The sequence below is a fragment of the Setaria viridis genome, chromosome 7 (genome assembly GCF_005286985.2).
Source record: "Setaria viridis chromosome 7, Setaria_viridis_v4.0, whole genome shotgun sequence".
Taxonomy (NCBI): domain Eukaryota; kingdom Viridiplantae; phylum Streptophyta; class Magnoliopsida; order Poales; family Poaceae; genus Setaria; species Setaria viridis.
Window position 1 is genome coordinate 33,422,169 of NC_048269.2, and position 23,785 is coordinate 33,445,953.

The window sequence follows — 23,785 nt, forward strand, 5'->3', positions numbered from 1 at the left end:
GACAAGAACGTGTTCTCAGGTAACATTTTTATTTTGAAAAGCTTAGCAGGAGCACTGCTGATTCATTTAATACGCTGATTCATTTAAGAAGTACGATAAGTTCAATATTACATAAATAACTCTCTTAACTGTAACATTAATGATAACATGGATACACTAACCTAAATCAAGGTTCCCACATGCTCTCTTGCGCCAATTGATGTCCTCTTGGATCATGGCAAAAACTTGGTGAGGCTGCAAACTTCTTCCTTCAAAGACTCGCCGGTTTGGATCATGGCAAAAACTTGGTGAGGCTGCAAACTTCTTCCTTCAAAGACTCGCCGGTTTCGCTCCTTCCATATGTTCCATGCTGTGAATATGAGATAGGCTACCACCGATCTTCTTTGCTTCTTGTTGAACGGTGACAAGGACCGTTTCCACCATTCTTCAACATCCACCAAGTCATCCTCCAGCATTTTGATTTGTCCTCCAGTCCAGTTACTTACTAAAAGCCATACTTCCTTTGCAAAACTACACTGTAAACACAAATGTATCGCAGTCTTGGCCTCCTGATCACATAGTGCACACTGGGTCTCACATTGCCAATTTCTGGCAATCATCTTATTAGCGGTCAGGATTTTACTTTGAACTAGGAGCCACGCAAAAAACTTATGCTTTCCTTCCGCATGAGCTTGCCAGACTGCCTCTCCATCAAATGTGCTATAGGTTCCATTCAGTCGTGCAATGTAAGTTGATCTTGAAGTGTAAGAACCATCGGCTGTCCATTTCCATTTAATTGTATCCTCCTGGTCACTGAGATGCACATTCTGCACCAAATCCCATAGGGTGACGAACTCCGCCATCTGCTGCACTGAGTTTATACGCCACAACCCTCTTGTCCAATTTTGATCAGTTATGTCTTCTCTTACAGTCTTGTTTTTCTCCATGCAAGCTTATACAAACTTGGTGCTATATCTCTCGGCGCTCGACCATCAATCCAAGAATGCTGCCAGAATTTTGCTTGGTTTCCATTTTCCAAAATTACAGTCGTGCTTGCCTGAACAACTATTTGTCAACTTCATCACAAGGTGTGGTTGTTCCAACCCATGGCCTGTCAGTGTGGTTGTGTCCATTCATACTTTATAACCAATGTAGTTGAAAAGCCCGACTAAATATGTTTAGGTCAAGGATGCCTAGTCCACCTAATTCCTTTGGCAAAGTTGCCTTCTGCCATTTCATCAAACAATGGCCTCCACTGGCATGCTCAGCCTTTCCACAAGAAATTCCTTCTGATCTCGTCTATCTTTTTTAGAGCCTATTTCTTTAGTGCAAAAACTGTGATGAAGTAGATTGGCATCGAGGTTAACACTGATCGGACCAAGGTGAGCCTTCCTAATTTATCCAATAATTTTCCTTTCCATGTAGGCAGCTTAGCTGCAACTCTATCAATTAGTGGCTGCACTTCCATTCTCTTCAGTTTTCTCAAACTAAGTGGTAGTCCTAGGTACTGACAAGGAAAGCTTTTGACTTGGCATGAAAAGCTCTGTAGTATGTCATCTACATCTATGTTTTCACACCGAATTGGGTAAGCAGCACTTTTGTCCAGGTTTATGTGTAGTCCTGACACTCGTCTAAATGCATCAAAGATTTTTCTAATCTTCTCAATTTCTTTCTTCACTGGATTCACAAACACCGCAGCAGCATCAGCATACAGGCTTATTCTAATCTTGCTCGCCCTATTCTGAACAGGTGACAATGCAGCCTGACGTTCAGCCATTCTTAGCAGCATCTGTAGTGGCTCAAGAGCAATAATGAAGAGCATTAGTGATAGTGGATCTCCTTGATGAAGTCCAGTTCTATGCTTAAATTTTCTTGTTTGTGATTTATTTATCAGTACCGAGGATGTTGCTCTGACAGTATCAAACGCCTTTGCAATATCTAACTTGAGAAAGAGTGTTGACCTCTTTGCCTTATGGAGATCTCTGATAAGATTCCGAGTGTAAAGAAAATTATCATGAATACTTCTTCTTTTTATGAAAGCACTTTGATTCCTAGACACCAGATCACTGAGACACTGTGCTAGCCTTGTTGCCAGTATCTTGGATATAATTTTTGCAACATTGCTTGTTAGGCTTATGGGCCTGTAATCGGCCACCTTCTTTGATTCAACCTTCTTTGGGATCATAACAATGAGTGCTGAATTTAGAGTATTAAAGTGCTGACTATGCTGGTTGTAGAAATATTGTACAGCTTGCTTCAAATCATCTTTGATAATGTCCCAACAACTCTTGAAGAACTTCCTAATAAAACCATCTGGCCTAGGTGCCTTTTCAGATTGCATATCCATGATGACCCCCTTAATTTCTTCCTCTATGAAGTCCTCCTCCAGGAATTGTAGATCATGCCTTTGGATGTTCAATGCTTCCCAATTTAGAGTTTCAGTTCTGATAGCCTTATTTCCAAACAATGTTTGGAAGTGATCTAGCACTACTTGTTCCTTATCCTTCTGAAGGTGTACCATTCCATGTGATGTTTCTATGGTCTGAATAAAATTTTTCCTCTTCCTACCATTCACTCCTAGAAAGAAGAATTTTGAATTTGAATCTCCTGCTTTGATATAAGTGAGTCTGGATTGCTGTCTATATCTTAACTTCTCAATGGCCGTCAGTGCTAGGTATCTATTTTTAGATCTCTTTTAAGAAGTAACTCATCATTGCTCAGTGCTCTATGCTCTTGCACCACATCAAGAATCCCAATCAGTTGTCTTGCTGCTAGCAGAAGAAGTTTGTTGTTCCCAATCTTCGCCTTAGCCTAAGCTCTCAATCTCTTTGTCGTTCTCTACATTTTAGTATGCAACTTCAGGAAGGTGTTATGTATGGTAATTTGTTTGTTACAGGTGTTACTGACTTCCTCCTTAAATCCTCTTATTTGGGTCCAGAATGCCTCAAATCTAAAATCCTTGTAAGTTGTCAGAGTATTGTCACATGTGAGTAATAGTGGGCAATGGTCAGATACCAATGCGGATATGACCTGTAGCATACAATTTGGTAGCATAGTCTCCCAATCAGTAGTGCAGAAAACCCTATCAATATGAGTGTGAGTAACATTATTTGTCCATGTATACTTCCTGCCTCTGAGGTTGAATTCTTTCAATTCAAGATCATCAACTGCACTTCTGAATGTCCCCGTGATTCTTCTGTTCAGATTGTCATTGCTCTTGTCTTGTGCATTTAAGATCATGTTAAAGTCACCAAGCATCACCCATTTGTCTTATGTCAACAACTTAATTTCCCTTATCTCATTTAGAAATTCAAGCTTTGCATTGTCTTCTTGAGGTCCATATACCACCGTGATCCACCATTGTACTGGTGTCATTGTGGCCTCTAAACATGCTGTGACAGAGTTTGTTTTGCAAAAGGATTTCTCGATCCTGTAGAAATCCCAATGGACTGCTAATAGAACTCCCCCTCTTGTGTCTTGTGTAGGTAAATAAATATAACTTTGTGTAAATTGGGCTCCCACACTCTCTGCCACTAAGTGGTCACTAAATTTCTCAATCTTTGTTTCTTGTAGGCACACTACTGTGTTGTTCATATCTGTGACCAGATCCTTGACCACCTTTCTCCTTGTTTTGGCATTAAGTCCCCTTACATTCCAGTTGAGCATTATACAGTGTTGTTCATTCATTGAAAACTATTAAACTCAGTCTGTCCCCTTCTTGATGCCTTGCTACTTTTGTATAAACCAACTGCTGCAGTGGCAAGCAGCCTCCCAACACAAATCATACACATACTGGTTTCCTTCACGCCAGTGGAAACAAGCACACATCCCCCACACAATGAGTACAGATACATATGTGCACAGACAAGCGCACGCGCGCACACACTCACTCACTCACTCACACATCAGTTATCAGCCTCTAGCACGATTGCGCCTAGAGGGTCATCAGCACCATTGTCAGTTAGGCCAAAAGCATCACGAAAACCATGAACCATCTTCTTGTGCAGCGGCTCAACAAATGTCTCTCTGAACTTGTTGTGATCTGCTGCATCAGATTTCTTCCCCTGCTCCAGTGTGCCACACTTTTTCAGCAGAAGCAGAGTATCTTGCTCTTCCATGATCAAATCAATTTTGGGCCTGCTAGCGATCCTGTTACTTTTTCTCTGTGCTTCTATGGTGCCTTTTGTGTTGCAGCCAGCATTCTCTTTACCCTTTCCTATCTTCACTGCATTCACAGTCAATGGTGTGGATAGAATCACCATAGGAATTCTCTTTGTAATCGACATACTGAAACCCATTTCTACGGCCACACCCTGCATTGTAGCAGATCCAACAAACTCAACAGAGTTCATGTTGTTCTCATACTCCTCAGTAGCATCTTCTACTGGCCCATTTACTAAAACCTCCTCAGTGGCATGTTTGGCTGGCCCAGCTGCTACAACATCCACGTGTGTTATTTCCAACCCATCTAGAGTAGGCCCAACACATCCCGACCTAATTCCCATCTCCATCATGGGAATAAGCTCCTCTTCCAGGCCCCTTGCTTGTGTCCCCCACACTGTCCTTTCTGATAAGCCGGGGCAGCGTGCAGATCGGCATGCTCTATATGCACAGCATGCTGCGGTGCTTCAGACTCCTGTCGTTGCACTGTTGCTCGTGCTTCCAGACCAATCCCTTTCACGCTGTCGCTGGTCTGCACTGCCAACCTCTCTCTCCACTGTTGCGCCATATTGTCTTCTTTCTCCATGGGGTCCAAAGCACCCCATTGACTAACCATATTTCATCAGATTGGCAACTGAAAACTGCACCAAGGAAAGGTGCCATAAACTCCTTCCCTGAGCAGCCATCTCTATCCTTCATGCATCACATGTTGTCATTGCCCCCGGTGAGATTACCTCCTTCTAGTGTAACTTGCCCTTCTTCTCTAGCAGCATGTCGTCGGCCGTTGTAATCTCCCCGGCCACCTCTGCTGCTACTACCAGCAAGGAACCCTCTATCCTGTGCTCTCTCTCCAGATCGAAGCGGTTCAGAGGAGGTGCCTGAAAGCGCCCACGGCCTCCAGCGCCACCACCACCTCCTAGCGGCGGTTTGTCCCTATGTCCTCCAAGGCATTCATGCACCGGAACACGTCTTTTGATAGATCCGTTAGGAACACCATAATACCACACAAATCTGTGCTTAACAGGCCACTCCACCTCCAACTCATCATCAGACAGCCCACTAATGTTCCTCTCATAACTCTTGTTCAATGGACTACTTGGCAGAGGTGAATAGTCAAGTACTCGATCCAAATGTATGATGACAGCATAATCAAGCATATCAACTGGCCAATTCCTGATGCACAGCATTTCTAGGCTACTCAAATGTGTGTAAAATTTCTCTGGAGCAGCAAAAGGCTCTTCAATTTGCATAGTTGCCATCTTTGCTAAGCCATTAGGGTTTGCAGTCCACACCCACAAATATAAGCAATCTTTTTCTTGTTTAGTTTGTTTGTCATTATCAATCTCATCTATGAAGGTTGGGATGCTAAACAGCTGGGCTACAGACTCTATTTTTTGTGCATGCTCTGGCACTCCCTCGATGCAAATCCTAGCACGGTACAGGATCTTGGATGCTGATGCACTATCCTGACGAGTCCAAGGCATGAGGCGCAACGCAGTCGACCCGATGGCGAGGCCCCCTAGCTGGAGCACCTCATTGCACTGCTCCGGGGTGGAGAAGCACAGCATGAACACTGCAGGAGCCAACCGCTTGACCCCCATCTCATACTCTAGGATGCAAAGCTGCTGTAGAGCATCTCGAGGTACGATGTCGGTGGAGATTCGGGCGCGCGCGTCGACGAGGACGCTGATGAGCGAAGTCAGCAACTGAGTGCACTCCTTATTGCTTACTGTGCTAGAGCGCGGCGCACAGACCGTGATGTGATCCAGCCTGTTGCTCGCCTTCCCCGGAATGAGCTCGGGGAATCCATACTTCATTGGAACGCCCTTCGAAGCGCTCCTCTCCTCAAGAGGTGCTTCTCGCTGCTGTGGTGAGAGCACAGGCGAGGGAGGTGGATTGTTGCTTGCTGCAGCAACTGGCGGCTTGGTGCGTGAGGCGGCTGTAGGGGTTGTGGAGCGGCAGTGACGAGCTTTGTGAACAGAGCGCGAGCACAGGATGCACCTAGGGTGATCCCTGCACTCAGCAGTGCGGTGGTTAGGAACCAAGCAGTTGAAATAGCATCGTCCTGCCTTGGCCCTAAGCAGTTCTAGCCACTATCCTCCTTGAGTGACCCTTGGTCCAAACCTCTCATGGACGGAAGGCACTCTTCCACCCAACCGGTCATGAATGCTTCTCTATCTTTCCCCGAGCCTAGACCAAACAGTGGCTGTGGTTCAGCGCGGCGCCTGCCTCTTCGTCTCATAATGCCATACCTGCTCACCATGATGTGACTTGTCCTTGGGGAATCGCGGCTTGAAGATTCGTGGCTTCAAAAGCGCGTCCTTGTAGGAAACTCTGTGTGTTGTAGGCTTTACAACGATGGAGGGAATCTTGCGTTGCTTGTTATCAGCTGCCTGTCCTCCGTTCTTGTCCCGAGATTCCTCCTTCCTTTTCGCCGCTTCCTGAGCTTTCGCTGTCTTCAATGCTAGTTCATTGATGTGACGAGGGCATGGGCTCTCCTCGTCGGAGTCGGAGCAGTAATGTAGTTCGAGTGCCTCATTCACAGAGTGTGTTGAGGTAGGGGAGTTCTGGTTGGTAGGGATCGCGAAGATCTGGTAGAAGTGATTGGTCACCGCCAGCAAGGACGTTTGCTCAGCGGTGATTGGGGCTGGTTTTTGGCTGTGGTTGTGGTGGTGGGGCGTCACTGTCAAGGGCCGGGAAGAGGGGGGCCTCAGTGGAGCCCATCTAAGGTTCTTCTCAGGTAACATCATCAAGGCCTTTTTTGTTACCATACAAGACACTTTATATCAAACCCAAGACATCACCCATCCACACCTTTTTGTGCCCACATGCCGCGTGAAGCCCATACTGCATCTACAGGAGTTGCATTTTGTCAGGACCAACACGACCACGTTATCATACGCATACAATGTTTCAGCTAAGGCAGGGCCAGTGTACTGCATGGGTGCATGTACACCTTTCGTGATGCATTATCTCAAGCGTATCTGACCCAACCCTTCAATCACCAACGCAATCTGCATGCATATAAATGGCCGTTCAACTGGTTCAAGCAATCAGACATTGGACATAAAATTTTCAGAAAGAAATTGCACAAAGCTTGAACGTTTTTTCATCAAAAAAGCATTGCGCTATTGATATTTTTTTGAAGCTGTCAGTCAGTATTTTCGACATGAGAATGAATTATGATATCCTGAGAGGCTGAGACTTAGGATGGAACTGTATGAATGGCTCTCAGTGCCCATAATGCTTACTAGCTCGGAGAAGGTGTAGAGATCGCAAGTTGGCGGTGGGGGTTCCTGATCATATGGTCCCTCCCTGTGCTAGTTCTGATCCATCTCTCGCGCGGCCCATCTCTCCTAATTCATCGGTTACTGGTCCCAACCACGACTGACACGACAAGATCACTAGGGCCTGATTGGTTGGCTGGTTTCAACCGAACCAGGCTCGCGGCATGCAGGAAACGTGTGATTGGATGGGTGCAGCAGCGTTCAAGCCTGTCCCGCACGACGCAAGATTCCCTCGTCAGCCAAGCTCCGGAGATACGGAGAAAATGCTCGTTTCGGGCCAGGCTCACATGAGCACGCGAGATGTGCGGGATAAGTTGGCCATGCTGTGAGTTTCCAGATAATCGAACAGCTTCTTTTGCATGCCGTCAGCCTGGCCGGAGCGAGCCTGGCTCGGTGATGCGGTGCAGGCTGGTAGCGTGCAACGAACCAATGAGACCCTAGATGAGCGAGCATGCAGTGCATACATGAGACTGCGGCCCGTGGGGACCACCGGTTTTGCATAGGTATAGCCCAGGGCCCAGAGGGAGTGAGGGGAGGCGGCCCACGCCAGCAATCTGGGCGAGCGCACACGATGTTCAGGTGGTGTCGGAGGGGGGCCCGGCCCGCGGCAAGTGGCGCGAATTATTATTTGCACGCCGGCCTCGCCTCGCGCATCGTTTGGATCTACTGCGTCGTCAGCCGCTCACCGCATGACATACTCGGCGAAGAAAGGCAGAGGCAGCCAGTGTGTAGCTGATCGATGAGCATGCTCAACGCAGGTTTCTTCAGGCTTTCAGACACGCAGAACCTGAAGGCTGATGCGATGCAGTGTGTCCCCAGCAGCTGACACACCCGAGGCTGCCGAGCAGTGGCGCAGCAGTGTCATGCATCACGCGACGCGCACGCCGGCGCGTGATGATCAGGCTACAGGACGGCGAAACGGATCGCCACTGTGGCCGCGCCGCACACCGCACTGGCTTGTGGTGAGGTGATGATGTGAAGAAAAAACAGTAGTAGGAGTGAGGTGATGAGGTCATCCTCGCTAGACTGGACAGGTAACCCATGTATCATCTCCATCGCGTCTGACGTTACGCTCGTCCTTGCGTTGGAGCGTGCCGTGGCCGAGCACTGTGCGCCGCCACTGGAGCCACCGCACGCTTGCTTGCGATTGTAGAAGCTGCGCCTGCGTACGTACGTACACGTATACAGCGCCGATCGAATGAATCAGAAAGACTAGTAGGTACGCATCTTGTGGGAAAGCAAAGTATAGATCTACCAAAAAGAAGCAATATATAACCGCATTTCAAGGTTCCTACCAGGATGGATCGGAGCTGTCGTGACAACGATCTCTCAGCATGTGTGCGCGCGCGAGCACTGTTGAAGCGTGACTCCTGTAGCACCACCCACCAATCCATGCATGCGATGCGCCCACCCGATGAATGAGAAGGTTCCTGGCGTTTTCCTTGCCCGGCTAGGCCGGTCGCTGAATGGCAATGCGATCTTATTGTCCGTCCGTCCCGGGCTAGGCTATGGGCGGGCGAGGCGAGGCCCACGCTATCAGCCTAGACTGTTGCACGCAGCAGCGCGCGCCGGGGGACCTCGCCGACGACGTGCGGTGCGGGCGCCCGTGGGCCTGCTGCATCTGGGGGCCGGAGGCCGGGACCCCGCTCCTGCCCGGCCACGCCGACGCGTGGGTCGCCTCGCCATCGCCTCGCCCGGCACCGCGGGGCCCCGGCCGGGCGGGCGGCAGGTGGTGCGCGGCACGCGACGCGCCTAACAGCGACGACGCCGAGCGGAGGGGGACCAGACCACTAACAGCTGATGTCTGATGAGCTGATCGAGCAGGAGGGCCGGGCCGTGCTGTGTGCGTGCCAAATTATTCGCGTCGCGTCGCGAGGGGCCAGACGCCCCAGCAGCTAGCAGCAGGCCGGGTGCTGGGCGCAGCGGCAGCAAAGCGAGCGTGCCTGCTGCACTGCACTGTGGCTGTCTCTCAGCTCCGACTGGCTTGGCTAGGCTAGCTGCCGCTGCCGCTGCCAGTGCCGTGTACCCATGGCGCCTCACTTACGTTACCCCTCGGTCATCACTGTCGCCGTCCGTCCGGCACTCCGGCCGGCCCTCTGTTCATCTCCTGTTCACGTGAGGCGGTGGCGAGCACTGGTTTGTTGGCTTGCTACCACCCTCCAAGCGCCGTGCCGTGACGTGAGCCGCACTGTGCTGCGCGACCTCCGGGGCTTGGGGTTGGGTTGGTTTTGTTCCTCGCCGGCGACGCTCGTGGCCTCGTCCTCGTGGGGAGGAGAGGACGACGACCCAGCTCAGCTGCGCTGCTGACCCTCGTCGGCGCCGCTACAGTTGCTGCTAGCTGTGTTCATGCCGCTGTTCACCGCTTCTTCTCAGTTTTCCCACGCTCGCTTTCGGCTTTTCCTCAGTCTTTTCCGGTCGTGCAGGGCAGGCCGGACGGGCAGGGCTGTGCTGTCTCTGCTCTGCGCCGAATTGGAGACTACCTGCAATATCATCGTGCGATGCGAGTAAAAAAGGGGGGCCCGGTCAAGTAAGACTGTGCTCAGCTCAGAATCAGATCAGCTTTACCTTTGGGTCGTGGTAACAGGCCCTTGCTTCCACTTTGTCTCCCTCCCCTTCCTTCCCTCCACGAAAAAGCGCTCTTTCACGCTGACACAAAGCGCCCGGGGCACCTACCGTCCATAGCTGCCTACACCAGCATGACACCATGCTATTGCTTGCAGGTCCTGCCCGTGGCCTGACCTGCCTGCCGAGGGTGAAAAGGCCTCAGAAAACATGCCAGTTCCTCCCTCTCTCTCCCCATCATCATCAATCTCCTCCTGCTCCTGGCTCGGCTCCTGGCCTGGCCTTCTCTATCACGTCACGGCGCTGTCCGGGGCGCAAGAGGAAAGGAAAAGCAGAGCTCCAATCTGGTGGGGGTGGGCAGGCATGGACATCAAACATCATCTGCCCGCACTGCACTGACCACTGTGTGCACTGTGCTCCTCCCCTTCCCGGTCGCAAAGATCTGCCCAAAAGATCACGAGTTTAGTTGCGCCCGGTGCAGAAATTTAGGCAGGCAGCCGCGCGTAAAACGACAGCTGAGAAATCATGGACCAGTGCTGTGCGGCAACTAGTTGTACACATGACACCAACTCCCAGCTCCCTGCCAGTTGCTACACTCCTACAGTACGCCCACAACATATTCATGATCATGCCACCTAACACAATACTGTACGATCTACCAGAACGTAATTAGCTTCCTTTCACTACAAGAACTTGGAAGAGTTTATTTGTATTAGGACGTGTATTCATCCGTGGAATTAATAAGCTGATGCCACTTATATATTATATATATAAACATCTCAAACTTCGTGCATCTTAATAATAGTCATTAAACTATGGAGATGTTTGAATTTTAGTCCGGACTAAAATTCATGTCACATCAAATATTCGGAGGCTAATTAGGAGGAATAAACATGAGCTAATTATAAAACTAATTACGGAGGCTAATTCCTAAGACGAATCCATTAAGCCTAATTAATCCATCATTAGCACATGTTTACTGTAGTACCACGTTGTCAAATCATGGACTGATTAGGCTTAATAGATTTATCTCGCAAATGAGCCTCCATCTATGCAATTGGTTTTGTAATTAGTCTATGATTAATACTCCTAATTAGTATCTAAATATTCGATGTGACAGGAATTTTAGGAGCCCCCGAGGGACCAAACGGGCCTAATACATACCACCACACGTATAAAGATTAAAGATACATGCCTGGTTGCTATATTTGCTTTCCACGTCCATCATGTCGATCGAGCCCTCCTGCATCTGCACCAGAGAGTGCTGCTAGCTGCATGAAGCAAGCAGGCAAGACAGACGTGGCCTCTCATGGAAAGCAGCGGAGCCGCAGGAATAACATAAGCAAGGGGCATTAGCATGTGTCCCCTTATCTCGACGTCGCCCCGGTATTCAATTCAATTCCCCTGCATAAGATACCAAGCCGCTCATGTGCACGGAGAAAAGATTGTTGGGCAGGTGAGCTGCATGATTGAGCTGCGAGGACGACCGGACCCGAGTGCCGGCTGCGGCGTGGCTGCCTCCTCGTGGTCACGCTTCAATAGGATACTATACGCTGCCCTGCATGCCCCTGATATGATATCATACACTTGGACACACTTCACAAACACCCCCGGTTGATGAGCCCATGCATGCAGTATCTCGATGTGTGCTAGCTGCGGATGATGAACTCAACTCACTGGGTTCCAATGATGTGGTTGCCATGTTGCCGATCGATACCTTCAACGGGCAATTACTCAATGAAATCAGGCAGGGTATGCTGGACTGGATCTTGAATCTTGGTCAAAGTTTAGGCCTGCAAGTGCAACCCAACTGTCAGTACTGATAAACAAGTCCAAGTCCACCCCTACTGTCTACTGTTTCTCTTCTAACTAAAGAGCATACCACCTACTGAAAAATTGCGATTTTGTCCGTTTCACCGTTTTTTATGGATTCTTTCATTGAGTCTGTATAAATGAGATTCTTATGAAAAATAAGTTTGTTACAAAAGAGTCTACCGAATGCAGCATCGCTATGGAAACTCAGAGGTAAGGTAAGGTAAAAAAACTGGAGTGTTTAAGGTTTTCCAAATCAGGACCCTCATCATTTTGGGTGGAGCTGCAATCGAGTAACCATGATGACTTTCCTTGACAAGATTCCACAACAAAACCTGCCAACGTGAACTCAATCGTGCATGCATGATACCCCATGGAGATGCTAAACATAGACTCATAGTTTAGTCCAAGCATATGTATGCAATTAACAATTACTCTACTCTAAGCAGCATACTAGTTAGCATATATAGTACATCTAGTTGCTAGTGGCTGAGCAAGGGGGCATCAGACTTGTTTATTGCGTATCTCTATGTGCATGCACGCAGGAAAGAAGAGCAGAATAAAGTTCTAGGGATTGGTAGGGGTGGAGGAACTATGAGGACCAGGGGTTGTTGGTGCCCGCAGTAATCGCTGTGGAATGAACTGGGGGACAAAAATCTGTATCACCTGATTCGCGAACTTGTTGGAAATTGGAGAAGGGGATCTCTGGCGCAGGTCCAATCTTGATCTTGTTTCCCATTTCAGTGTAAGATTTACTTTGGCGTTTGGGAACTTGTAGCCCCAGCGACAGCAAGTCAGGCAAGACACGGCACACAAGTAATGCCAAGGCCACGTGAGATGGGTAAATCACACACTTCCCATTTTCCTGCAGGTGCTGATAGCAGCAGAAGAAAAAATGACCGATCAAATTACCGGTATCCGATTAAGTGATCTAATGTCAGAGAAATATCAAATGAAATGAGATGAACATGGAATGATTAGTTTTTTGAGATCCGTTAGCGCACCGTTATGATTGGATTCTGGACAGTACAGTACCGGCTGATATAATAGCAACAGCCCTCCTCATGGCCCCTCCGGTTTCTCCAAAGGTTGACAAGCTGAATAATACTCAAACATAAGCACGCACTAGTGCGAGAACAATGCATCTAACCACGTACCGCTCGGTTCAGAACCATGTGATGGAATACCTGTCTCCAAAGAAGCAAGCAAAGCGACATCGCCGATTTCATCCCCAATAGTTTACGGAATCTGATACAGATCCGGCATTAAAATTGCGAGGAACAGATCATCTGGCGCCCTGTACGCCAATCTTCCAACAAGAGGAGGTGCCTCCCAAATGGCGATGAGCCGATGATGCAGGATAAACAACCGCTAATCTGCAGCAGCAGGGTGGCCATCGATCCAAACACGAGCAGGAGGGTGTGGTGAGGGACAGTCGCTTTGCCCCCACGCAAGCCTCGATCGCCCGCCACCACGTTCAACGCTCCCAGCAGTGCAGCGTCCGGACCAGGCCGGGGGGCAGGTCGTCCTGCACCGATGGTTTGAATGGGAATAATGCAGCAGCATCCTGCAGGCAATTCAATTCATGGGGGTAATAAGAATCCAACCAAAAGCCAGCTCTCTCGCTTGCAAGTCTTGTCCTGTGGAGGGGGTGGTCAGCCAGGCCTTCAATGGGACAGGCCTGACGGAGCCCTTGATGGTGTTGAATCTGAGACGAAAAAGAAGTGGCTGGTTCCAGTACAAGATGGTGCATGATAATTAGAGCTGGCTCAGAGCCCATGCAATGCGTACACCTCAAATGTCACATCTACTATCTCACAAGGGCCACTAGCGCCCTCATGAACAAGTTATTGCCTACCAGCTCCTCAGCTATTCCAAGTGGCCACCACAGAGATGAACTGAGCTGCTGGTGCCTGGTATAGGAGTAGAAGGCTAGAGGCAGGCAGGCCAGAAAAACCTGTCAATCCATCCATCTCTTCAGGTTAATCCACCCCTACGAAACTAAATGCAGAGAGGCACAGAAGAAAGACAGGACCTTATGGGAATTTCAGAAGGTAACCAGGACTGGGTGGCTTTCTTGCACCTTCCCAAAGCCAATTGGAAATTGAATGGCCTGAAACACCAGGAACCAGGACCTCTACTGCTAGCAAGAAAAGAAGTTAAAAAATGAAATAAAACTGGGGGGTTCATCAGGACAGTGGTCATGCATAGGCCCCAACCACCCCTCGCACATGGAAAGCAATGGTAGGGCCTGCCGTGTCCCGGCCCCCTGGATGGCTGTGATTAGGCCACAATGTCCAGGCGCCAACTTTTAAGTACCACCACCTGATCATTCCTCATCGGCTACACTGGAGCTACATATTCTAAAACCTCACCACCTTTGAAGCCCTTCCTTCACTTTGATTCTTCCTGTCTACCTAGGTTAAAATAATAGTAATGCTCCCCTCTCTCTCCTCAAGATCAAATGCACCTGCACCAAGACCTCCCATGAGTCTCTTCCTACTCATCATGCATGTATTCCCACCATGGAAGTATTATCAATAGTACATTACATGTACACACCTTCCTGACCATCTAGACTGGTGGAGTGGTGGTTCTACTACTTGGGATCCTGGCTATAAATGGCCGGCCATGACATATGCATGCCTCCCTCTACACAGCACACACCACCACACCACCACTGCCGGCCTCTCCCCTCTCCCCACTGCCAAACTCTTTTTGCAAGAGCTAGGCAAGGACTGAAGAACTCCTCTTCTTCCACCTCTAGCTACCTAGCGTTTCACCAGACCAAGAAGTTCAAGAGCAAGAATGGCCACGCACCATCTCGCCCAGGGGCACCCCCAGGCGTGGCCATGGGGGGTGGCCATGTACACCAACCTGCACTACCACCAGCAGCAGTACGAGAGGGAGCACCTTTTCGAGAAGCCGCTCACGCCCAGCGACGTGGGCAAGCTCAACCGGCTGGTGATCCCCAAGCAGCACGCGGAGAGGTACTTCCCCCTTGGCGGCGCTGGTGGGGTCGCCAGCGGCGATGGCAGCGAGAAGGGCCTGCTACTGGCCTTCGAGGACGAGGCCGGCAAGCCGTGGAGGTTCCGGTACTCGTACTGGACCAGCAGCCAGAGCTACGTGCTCACCAAGGGCTGGAGCCGGTACGTGAAGGAGAAGCGCCTCGACGCCGGCGACGTCGTGCGCTTCGAGCGGGTGCGTGGCGGCCTCGGCGCCGGCGACCGCCTCTTCATCGGCTGCAGGCGGCGCGGCGAGAGTGCAGCACCGGCGCCGACGCCCCCACCGCCCGTGCGCGCCCCGGCACCGGCGCTGAACCCCGGCGAGCAGCAGCCGTGGAGCCCGATGTGCTACAGCACGTCAGGATCGTCGTACCCCACCAGCCCAGCCAGCCCCTACGCCTACCACAGCGACATGGCACACGCAGGTGCATAGAGCGTCCAAGAACAGAACACTTTTATGATTAACGTGATGCTAGCAAAGATGAAAAAAGATCAAAGAGATCATGTGGCTTACGCCATTTCCGGTGGATGATTGCAGGTGAGGCGGACGCCAAGAGCAGCGGCACGCCTACAGCGCCGTCGAGGAAGCTCCGGCTGTTTGGCGTGAACCTCGACTGCGGCCCAGAGCCGGAGCCAGAGGCGGCAATGTACGGCTACATGCACCAGAGCCCTTACGCTGCAGTGTCCACAGTGCCAAATTACTGGTTAGTTTCAATTATTGCATCATACTTGAAGCTGGTAGAATGAAAGGAAATCAACTAGAATCAGTTTCTTTGCTCAAATTAATAGTTAAGTGAAAACTTAGTATCTTCTATTTTCTTGTCAAAACAGGGGCAGTTCATAGGACAGAGGAGGAAGGAGAACTGAGGCCATGCTTGCAGAATCCTTACAACCAGCACTGAAGAACTACCGCTACTACAGCTCTGTAGTCTGTCTGTACTGAGTGACAGGTTTGAATTGACCTGTGGAATGATAAGGAAGGGAGTGAGTCTGAGAGAGATCCCTTGTTTCCCGGGCAATCTTCCTTCCATCACCCCAGAATGCCCCTTTTTTCCTTGTTGCCTTCCAGAAACCCTACGTGCAGTACGGGTCCGGCAGGGCCCCTTGCAGCTGCAGCAGCAGGTAGTAGCTAGTTGGAGGTTTCAGGAAACATCAGGTTGAAAAGGAGAGGTAGAGAGACAGGGAGTGAGGGATGGTGACACATGAAAAAAGCAAAAGGACATGCCTACAAGCATGTATGTGTGTCATCTGTAGCAGGAGTATGTGATATGTGGGTGGGCCCAAGAACAAACTGTGATGCATGAAGTTGATGTATCTTTCTTCTCCACCTCCCTGCCTCCTTCAAGGAACAAAGAAATGTCCTCATGGGGATTTTGTTCTCTCCCTGACTCCCCTTTACTATTTTCTACTGTTCTAGCTTCAAGCACTCATCTTTTACATTTAAACAAAGATTTGAAAAGCTATCCTTTTATTTTTTTTAACCGAGGTCTAAACATGGAAAACTAAACTATTTAATCCCATGCCATAGAGATGCATTTCATTTCAACTAAGGAAAAAGGTACAAAATGATAACTAAAAAAAGTAAAAGAAAGATAACTGTAAATGGCCTAAGGCGAAAGCTGATGTAGTCAATTGTTTCAATGCTTTTTACTCTACCTGTCTACTTCATACAACAAATCAAACCAATGCTTTCACCTCAAGGGACAACCCAAGCAAGGTGGTGGATGTGCAATGGCATTTCACCTCCTGCAGACAACCAAACCAAACAACAGGGTAAAAACTCACAGATGCCCAAGAACCATTAAAGAAGCAATGTGCCCCAGGTGATGCCGACATCTGGGGATTTCCATGTTCCGATCCCTCACTAGACTATCAATGGCCGGTCTCCACCTTTTTGTTCCCTCGGGAAGGAAAGGCTCGGCAAAAGTTTCAGTGTCCAAGTGGGCTCAATTTGCCCTAATAGGATACTAAGAAAAAGGGCTGGCCAAGCTGACAGTCTTTAGAGGCAGGTTTCAGACAGGGAAGGGGCACTAAGCTCCAATAACCGGCAAGATTCCCCACAGCACGTATCAAAAGATGGACGCAGATCTGTGACTGTCTCCGCCTTTTGTTACCTGACTGCCTACGTCGGAAAGGCTTGTACGAGGCTAAACCACAGGTTGCAAACTGCTCTTTTGGCCGGCCAGCCGGCCGGTCAATATAATTCAGAGCAGTGGTACGTGCCTGGAGAAACCTGGCCTAACCAAGCTGACGTGGCACGATCAATTCTTATAATTAAGGCAAGGCTGCTAGCTGTAAGAAAACATGTGAACTGCCTTCGTGTCGACTTGTGAAACACAAGAAAGCTTAAACAAAGTGCATAAAGAATCTAGAGTGACAGTCTCTTACCTTAGGTCACCTAATAGGGTATGAGAGCACATCAGTGTAAAGACTGCGCAAGCTGCAAGTAGCCTGAGAGATAGAACATATATAATTAGTCAATATGCAGTACAAGTGCAAGATGATGAGAAACCGTATTAAAACATAAACAAGGTCCTAGAATACTGTGCTGTATAGAGGAAAAATAATTGGGATGCAGGCTACACATTCATCTGAATGTAGCAACAGCAACTGTGGTAACGATGATTAAACATATAGGTTAACTACCGTATCAACAGCAGGATTTCCTGTCTGCTGCTGGCGATCGAGAACAGGAGCCATGTGCAGGAGCCGAGGCTTTCCCTAATGACCAGACATGAACCTTATCCGAGGCACTCCAGGGCTACATGATTAACACCTTTGAACACCAAATAATATTATCTTAAACTCTACTCCCTCCGTCTTTTTTATCTGTCGCTTGGGAAGCGTGATTGTAAGGAGGGCACGCTTCCCAAGCGACAGGTAAAAAGGGAGAGAGGGAGTACATGACTATTAGGGGGTGTTTGAGAGGAGGGGGTTAAATTTTAGTCCTGTCACATCGGATGTTCGGATACTAATTAGAAGGACTAAATATAAGCTAATTACAAAACTAATTGCAGAACCCCTAGGCTAAGTCGCGAGACGAATCTATTAAGCCTAATTAATCCATCATTAGTGAATGGTTATTGTAGCACCACATTGTCAAATCATGGACTAATTAGGTTTAATAGATTCGTCTCGTGATTTAGCCTAAGCGTTGTGTAATTAGTTTTGTAATTAGTCTAGGTTTAATACTCCTAATTAGTGTCCAAACATTCGATGTGACGGGTGCTAAAAATTTAACCCCCTCCTCCCAAACACCCCTTAACCATGTGAGGGCCAAAATGGTAAAGTAGACTCTCGCATACTATGCTCAACACATACCGAGGAAAGGAAGTGTTTCTTTCATGCAGAAGAAAGGAGTTGTCAAATGATGGATGCAACTAGTACAATTGTACAAAGTACAAACTAATCACATCATCCACTAAAAATACACTCCAGCTAAATATGCAGTTTCTTTTTTCTGTAAGGAACTCCTTTTCTAACCAGAAGTTCAGAAGTTCCATTCCAATGCCACTGTTATATGGGATAAAAATATACAGGACTATGAAGGATCAGCAAGGGAAACCAAGAATTACTGTATGACAATGTCTGATGCCGGCAGTGGTGACAGCTACTAGCTGAGAATCCAAGATGAGGGTGCATGACACATCACTCTCTTTTTCTTTGAGAGAGAGAGAGAGGGAGAGGGAGACGGAGTGGAAGATTAGGAAGGGCCATTAGGAAGCATCACATGAGTGAATGAGTCCCAGGCTAATGAGGTACCAGAGGCTTGGCCCATGAAACTGGCCGGGCCTACAAAATGCTATGATATACCCATCAGGGGCATCAGCCACATGAGGCCAATGACTTCACGGAGCGCATGAACAAGCATATGGTTGGTCCACAAGAAATGGCTAACCTGATGGATAGTCATGATCTCTAGTGTCTATTATTTGCCCTTTCCTCAGTACCTGCTAGTGGTTCTAGACAACAGCTTTTCTGTACGCGCACAGTACTTTTCTGGAGAGACAGATGTAAACATGGGCTGATGGTGGACCAGTGGAAGCTCTGTAGGACCTAGATATGTCAGGTTGTACCAAACTATGCATAGCTAAATTGACAAGGATGATCAAACGACAAGTATTTTCACTGTATTGGTACTTCCTAAGTGATACTGTGCTGCAGAGGAAATAGAAAGATCTTCAAATGGTCGATTAGAAAAGCCACATGATGGCAATGTACTAGAATAACTGGTAATTACAATGGGCGCTTCAAGTCATGAACTCAACTATCATCGCCTTATGCTCAAAACTTCGTTTATTTTTTAACTATGGATTACAAAACTTGCACACAATGTATTTTCTTATAAAATAAGAAGTAGAAAACTGATTAAAGAAAAGTTTCATGAATATTATGACTAGTGAACATACCACTTTGAGAGTTCACTATGAACTGTAAGATAATGAGGAAGACATGAATATTCAGGAATAGAAGAAATCCTCCTCCCATGCACATTTTTATGAAAGAGCCCTTTCTCTAAACTCAACAAATCGTGCATCCACTTTCCATGTACAGCTCTGCAGAAACAAATATTTCATTGCTATAAAACACTGACTTAAAAAAAGCACTGTACAAGATATATTTCATTACTGTAGGTCACACTAGCTATTCTGATAATAGGCGACTCAACTCTGCTTGGAGACGCTATGTAGTGTTCAAATGATAGTGTTGATGTCACACTAAATGGGGCCAGAAGCACGAAATTATTGATTTAAATGACAAAGCTATCAGTACAAGTACTGATATTTATCTTCAGTGTGGCGTGCCACTACCACAAGTCAATAATTTACTATATAATGAGAGTAAGAATGCCACAAATAAATGGTTGCCATTCCTCATTTAGCAATCATTTGCCAAAAGTCCCCATAAGAACATGGCCATCATTACAATGGAGAAATCGTTTGATATCTCTGATCATGGCCAGTGCTATTTGCAATCTTCATTAAGGATGGCAGTCTACACAAACAGCTCCTCTTTTTGTTCACAACCAAACATATGAGCTTTACCCTTTGTGTAGATCCAACTTGAGCCCACGTCTTTCTTTGCACCACGATTGTTCAGATGCTTCCTAGCCAACACAGCATTCTCCCAGCTTCCACCGGCCGCATATACATCTGAAAGCAAAGCATGGTTCCCTCCATTTTCTGGTTCCAGTTTGAATAGCTGTTCAGCTGCTATTCTGGCTAATCCGATATTTCTGTACTTACGGCACGATCCAAGCAAAGATCCCCACATAGAAGCAGTTGGCTCAAATGGCATTTGTTGAATCAGTTCCCAAGCCTCATCAGTCTTCCCAGATCGCCCCAAAACATCAACCATGCAAGAATAGTGAACGACATTAGGTTTGACACTCTGATCAGAAATTAGCAGGCTGAAGTAGCAGCGGGCCTCTTCAACTAAACCTGCATGACCACACACTGACAACATGGAGAGGTAAGTAACTTCATTTGGAGATATCCCTGACTGATGCATTTTCTCAAAGAGAATCATTGCTTCCCAAAAATTTCCATGCCTAGTAAAACTAGTGATCATTGCATTCCACACAACGACATTCTTGTGTTTCATATCAACAAATATTAGATATGCTTCCTCAATCTGCCCACACCTTGCATAGACATCCACAAGGGATGATGCCACAAATAAATTACTATGAAAACCATACTTGAAAATAACTGCGTGCAGCTGTATTCCTTCAATCATCAATGCTAAGCTTGCACATGTACTGAGGATAGCAGAAAGAGTAAATTCAGTCAATTGCACTCCTTCCCTTTGTGAACTCTGGAATAAACGCAATGCATCTTCATGAAGACCATTTTGCACGAGTCCTGCAAAGAATGTACTCCATGTAACTGCAGTTTTCTCAGAAATTTTCTCAAAAACCAAGCACGCGTCATTAATCATATTACACTTTGCATAAACATCAAGAACTGCAGTTCCAACAAAACTATTTGAGTCAAATGCAAGCTTGATGGCGATAGTGTGCAATTGTTTGCATTCTATGGTTGCAAATTTTGCAGCACACGCACGGAGGGTGCTGGATAAGGTAAATTCACTCATATGTTGCCCTTCTTGGTGCATCTTTGAAAAAAGCTTCAGAGCTTGTAAATCATCTCCATTGCAAGTATACCCAGCAATCATGGTATTCCATGAGACTACGCTTCTGAAAGGCATTGCATCAAAAACATGACGGGCGCAATCATTCATGCCACATTTTGTGTACAAGTTGATCAGAATATTGCACGTGATAGTATCACTTGCCAAACCCAAATGGATGGCTAAACCATGGCACCCCTTCCCAATCAAGAGGCACCTCCTCTTTGCACACAGTTGCAAAAGTGCATGCAGTGCAAACATGTCAATCAACTTTCTGTCAAACCTAACAAGCCTTTTATCCTTTGGCGCAATTCCATCGTTGAGCTTGTTACAAAAAGAACGAGCACCAAAATGAAGTTCCGAGCATACAGCAATAAGAGATCTGGCACACTGACTTATAGCATGACGGTTGAACCAAATGCCCATCCAAGCAAAGCCCGCTGTCCGCAAGCTCTCAGGTTTTACTTGAAGGCAAGCTTCACCAATGGAATTCGTTACTCGCAAAAGGAGAATCATTTGGATCCTTGTCTGTTGCTAAGAGCGCATCATATTTTCTGCAGATTGAGCACATCATGTTTTGTGCAGACTTAACTAAGAATGTTTCAGCTTGTTTGTTCACCTTCAAGCTTCAAAAACTTATTAGACCATTGAATGGTGTTGCTGAAAGAAACAGCAAGTTAAGACATTGTAACAACCATGTGATACACTGATACTCATCACAAGCTGGTGCACCTTCTGCTAGCAAATTACATCCTGAAAAATAAGGTCTATCAGAAAAGGAACACACGTTTAATTGAAATTAGAATGAGAAAATACACAAAATATTCAGTACAAATGGTTGAAAATAAAACCAAAAATAATTGAAAAAAATAATTCAGGAACTGAAATAAATGGAGCTTCTGGTTTAACACCTGGGGCTGTGCGAGCGGAATTTAGCATGTCATTTATGACACTAGGAACTGAACACTATTCCAGTGATAATAGCCCCAGGTTTCATTTGAGAGTTGTAGTAAAAATTATGCACAGAAAAGATCGAGTCGTACCTCTCTCGGCGGATCATTCCGTCGAACACCCTCTACGCACGGAGCAGATGTCGCACCACCCGCCGCCGGGCCGGCGCCTGCTGTGCGCCTCAGGGAAGTAGTGGGATGACGAGAAAGGGGCAGAGCCTGGAGGCGGATGAGAATTCGGAGGACGCGGAGGCTCCGGGGAAGCGAAGCGAGCGATCGGAATCAGGCTAAGACTGAGAACGAAGCGAGGCAAGAGATGAAAGGAAATCGAGGAAAGAAAAAACCGAACGCGCGGCTGAGATGGGTGGGCCTTGGGAAACTCTTGAGTCTTGAGGAAGAAGCATGCGGCCCTCCGTGATCAAGCAAGCCCAGTGTCCCTCCAAACCAAACTGGATCAGGTCCATCCAAGCTAGCTGGGCCTGCTACCCATTGTTCTGATACTTGGGCCTCAAATCCCAAGCACCGTACCTTCTTCCCCCAACAAAACATGCAAAGAGCCTTTTCCCCATGTTTAAGAGCAAAAGGATTTCATAGAGGTCCAAAAAGGCTCCAGTTTATAAACCAACTTGTTTCTTCTGTCTTCCCTTTTTTAAATTATCATTAGTGACTTTTGTAACCAGCAGTTTTTATACAGTTATAAAAGGTACCTTCTCACCTAAAGATTTACTACTCAGTCTCTTCCAAGAGGGTATGGATCACATCAGTGGTTCCCGTTGCAATGGCGTGATCAGATTATCACTACTCAGTTGATGAGTTCACATCGCTCGAGTCTTTTGCCCTCCACAATCCATGAGGATAGCTAGGAATCATGCCGGCCTTGGTGCATTCCTCTTCGAGTTCACCCTATCAGCCTGCGTCTTTCCTCAAATCAGTTGGTTGTTGTTTGTTTCATGCTCATCTCATCTGGACTTCACCACCTCGCACTTTTCGGAAAAGGGATGGCCATTTGCACCCACCGATTTCGCGAGTGCTCAAACTCTTTTAACCTTTTAAACACTGAAACCTTGTACTATACGCCCACGCGTAACTAGTCGTTTTCATGTGATTGCGACGCAAACACCTGACGCATTGCATTATCAGGTTAGTTTATTGTTTCATCAAAGTGCAATCTATTGGCCAAATCTTATGTTCCCTACTACAGGTCGATATGATACGAAAAGATTCGAAGCAAGCAAAGTATAGCTTGTTTTCTTCTTACTGAAGAATATGCAAGACCCACAGTCAGGATATTCTCTTTTTTTTAAAAAAAAATTGTGAGGAGCAATCAGCATCAGCATAGTTCAACCCATGCATTGATTCTGTCTAAACAGAAAGATTCATCTTCTTAATGCATATGAAGTGCTGCAAGGTACTGTAGTAGCATACTAGATCAGCCAGTTAGGCCAGGGGTGATGTAGCGAAAAGATTTGAAACTAGTTACTTGCAAATATGTCGTACCTGAATTCCTGAAGATACTGCGGCCTACGCGCTTTGTCACTTTGACCCATTTGCTGTCTCTTCTTCTGTAAAATATTGACATGCAGAGCTTTTGAAAACCTAAAGATACAACAAATTGGCACGTTGTTACTGGATTCAACAAATCACCTAGTTCAAGTATTTCACTTTGCCTTTCTCTCTTATCTTAGAAAACTCTCTGGAGTTCTATGTAAATAACAAAAGGCAGAAAGGCCGGCAAAAAAGAATCATCAGTTGCATTTCATTGTGCCCATCGTCAGGAGAATCCAGTAGGGTTTATCTGAAGGTGTAAAGTGTAGAGCAGTGGAACACATATGCCTGCACTCACTAGCAGCCATCAGCACTATTGCATCGCTTAGGCAGGCCACAAGATATGGTCCAA

General features: G+C 47.3%; 2 protein-coding genes across 7 annotated transcripts; one reads left to right on the forward strand and one right to left on the reverse strand.

The window, feature by feature from the left end:
• Window positions 1-8,655: 8,655 nt before the first annotated feature.
• Window positions 8,656-22,287, reverse strand: LOC117864482 (pentatricopeptide repeat-containing protein At5g04780, mitochondrial). 6 transcript variants are annotated; one of them, XM_072294987.1, is made up of 12 exons: window positions 21,982-22,283; window positions 19,476-21,691; window positions 19,216-19,362; window positions 17,195-17,257; window positions 16,463-16,552; window positions 15,321-15,482; window positions 12,989-13,368; window positions 12,806-12,898; window positions 12,468-12,675; window positions 11,185-11,782; window positions 9,993-10,431; window positions 8,656-9,907 (listed from the first exon to the last, which is right to left on the reverse strand). In XM_072294987.1, exon 2 carries the CDS (start codon window positions 21,452-21,454, stop codon window positions 19,802-19,804), a length of 1,653 nt encoding a protein of 550 aa, XP_072151088.1. In that variant the 5' UTR covers window positions 21,455-21,691; window positions 21,982-22,283; the 3' UTR covers window positions 8,656-9,907; window positions 9,993-10,431; window positions 11,185-11,782; window positions 12,468-12,675; window positions 12,806-12,898; window positions 12,989-13,368; window positions 15,321-15,482; window positions 16,463-16,552; window positions 17,195-17,257; window positions 19,216-19,362; window positions 19,476-19,801. The 6 variants fall into 6 exon arrangements, with proteins under 6 accessions (XP_072151088.1, XP_072151091.1, XP_072151089.1 ...); XM_072294990.1 differs by lacking the exon at window positions 16,463-16,552 and having other exon boundaries at window positions 19,852-21,691; window positions 21,982-22,287; XM_072294988.1 differs by lacking the exon at window positions 16,463-16,552 and having other exon boundaries at window positions 12,468-12,666.
• Window positions 14,610-16,185, forward strand: LOC117864483 (B3 domain-containing protein Os11g0156000). The gene is made up of 3 exons (XM_034748607.2): window positions 14,610-15,231; window positions 15,345-15,510; window positions 15,638-16,185. The coding sequence occupies exons 1-3, from the start codon at window positions 14,610-14,612 to the stop codon at window positions 15,648-15,650; spliced, it is 801 nt and encodes a 266-aa protein (XP_034604498.1). The 3' UTR covers window positions 15,651-16,185.
• Window positions 22,288-23,785: the final 1,498 nt, after the last annotated feature.

Bases quoted from the DNA above. Each gene is read 5' to 3' on its own strand.
- LOC117864483 (XM_034748607.2), top strand. From the start codon at position 14,610: ATGGCCACGCACCATCTCGCCCAGGGGCACCCCCAGGCGTGGCCATGG. The intron at 15,232-15,344 runs GTGCATAGAGCG...GGATGATTGCAG, and splicing joins CAGCGACATGGCACACGCAG to GTGAGGCGGACGCCAAGAGC.
- LOC117864482 (XM_072294988.1), bottom strand. From the start codon at position 21,454: ATGATTCTCCTTTTGCGAGTAACGAATTCCATTGGTGAAGCTTGCCTT.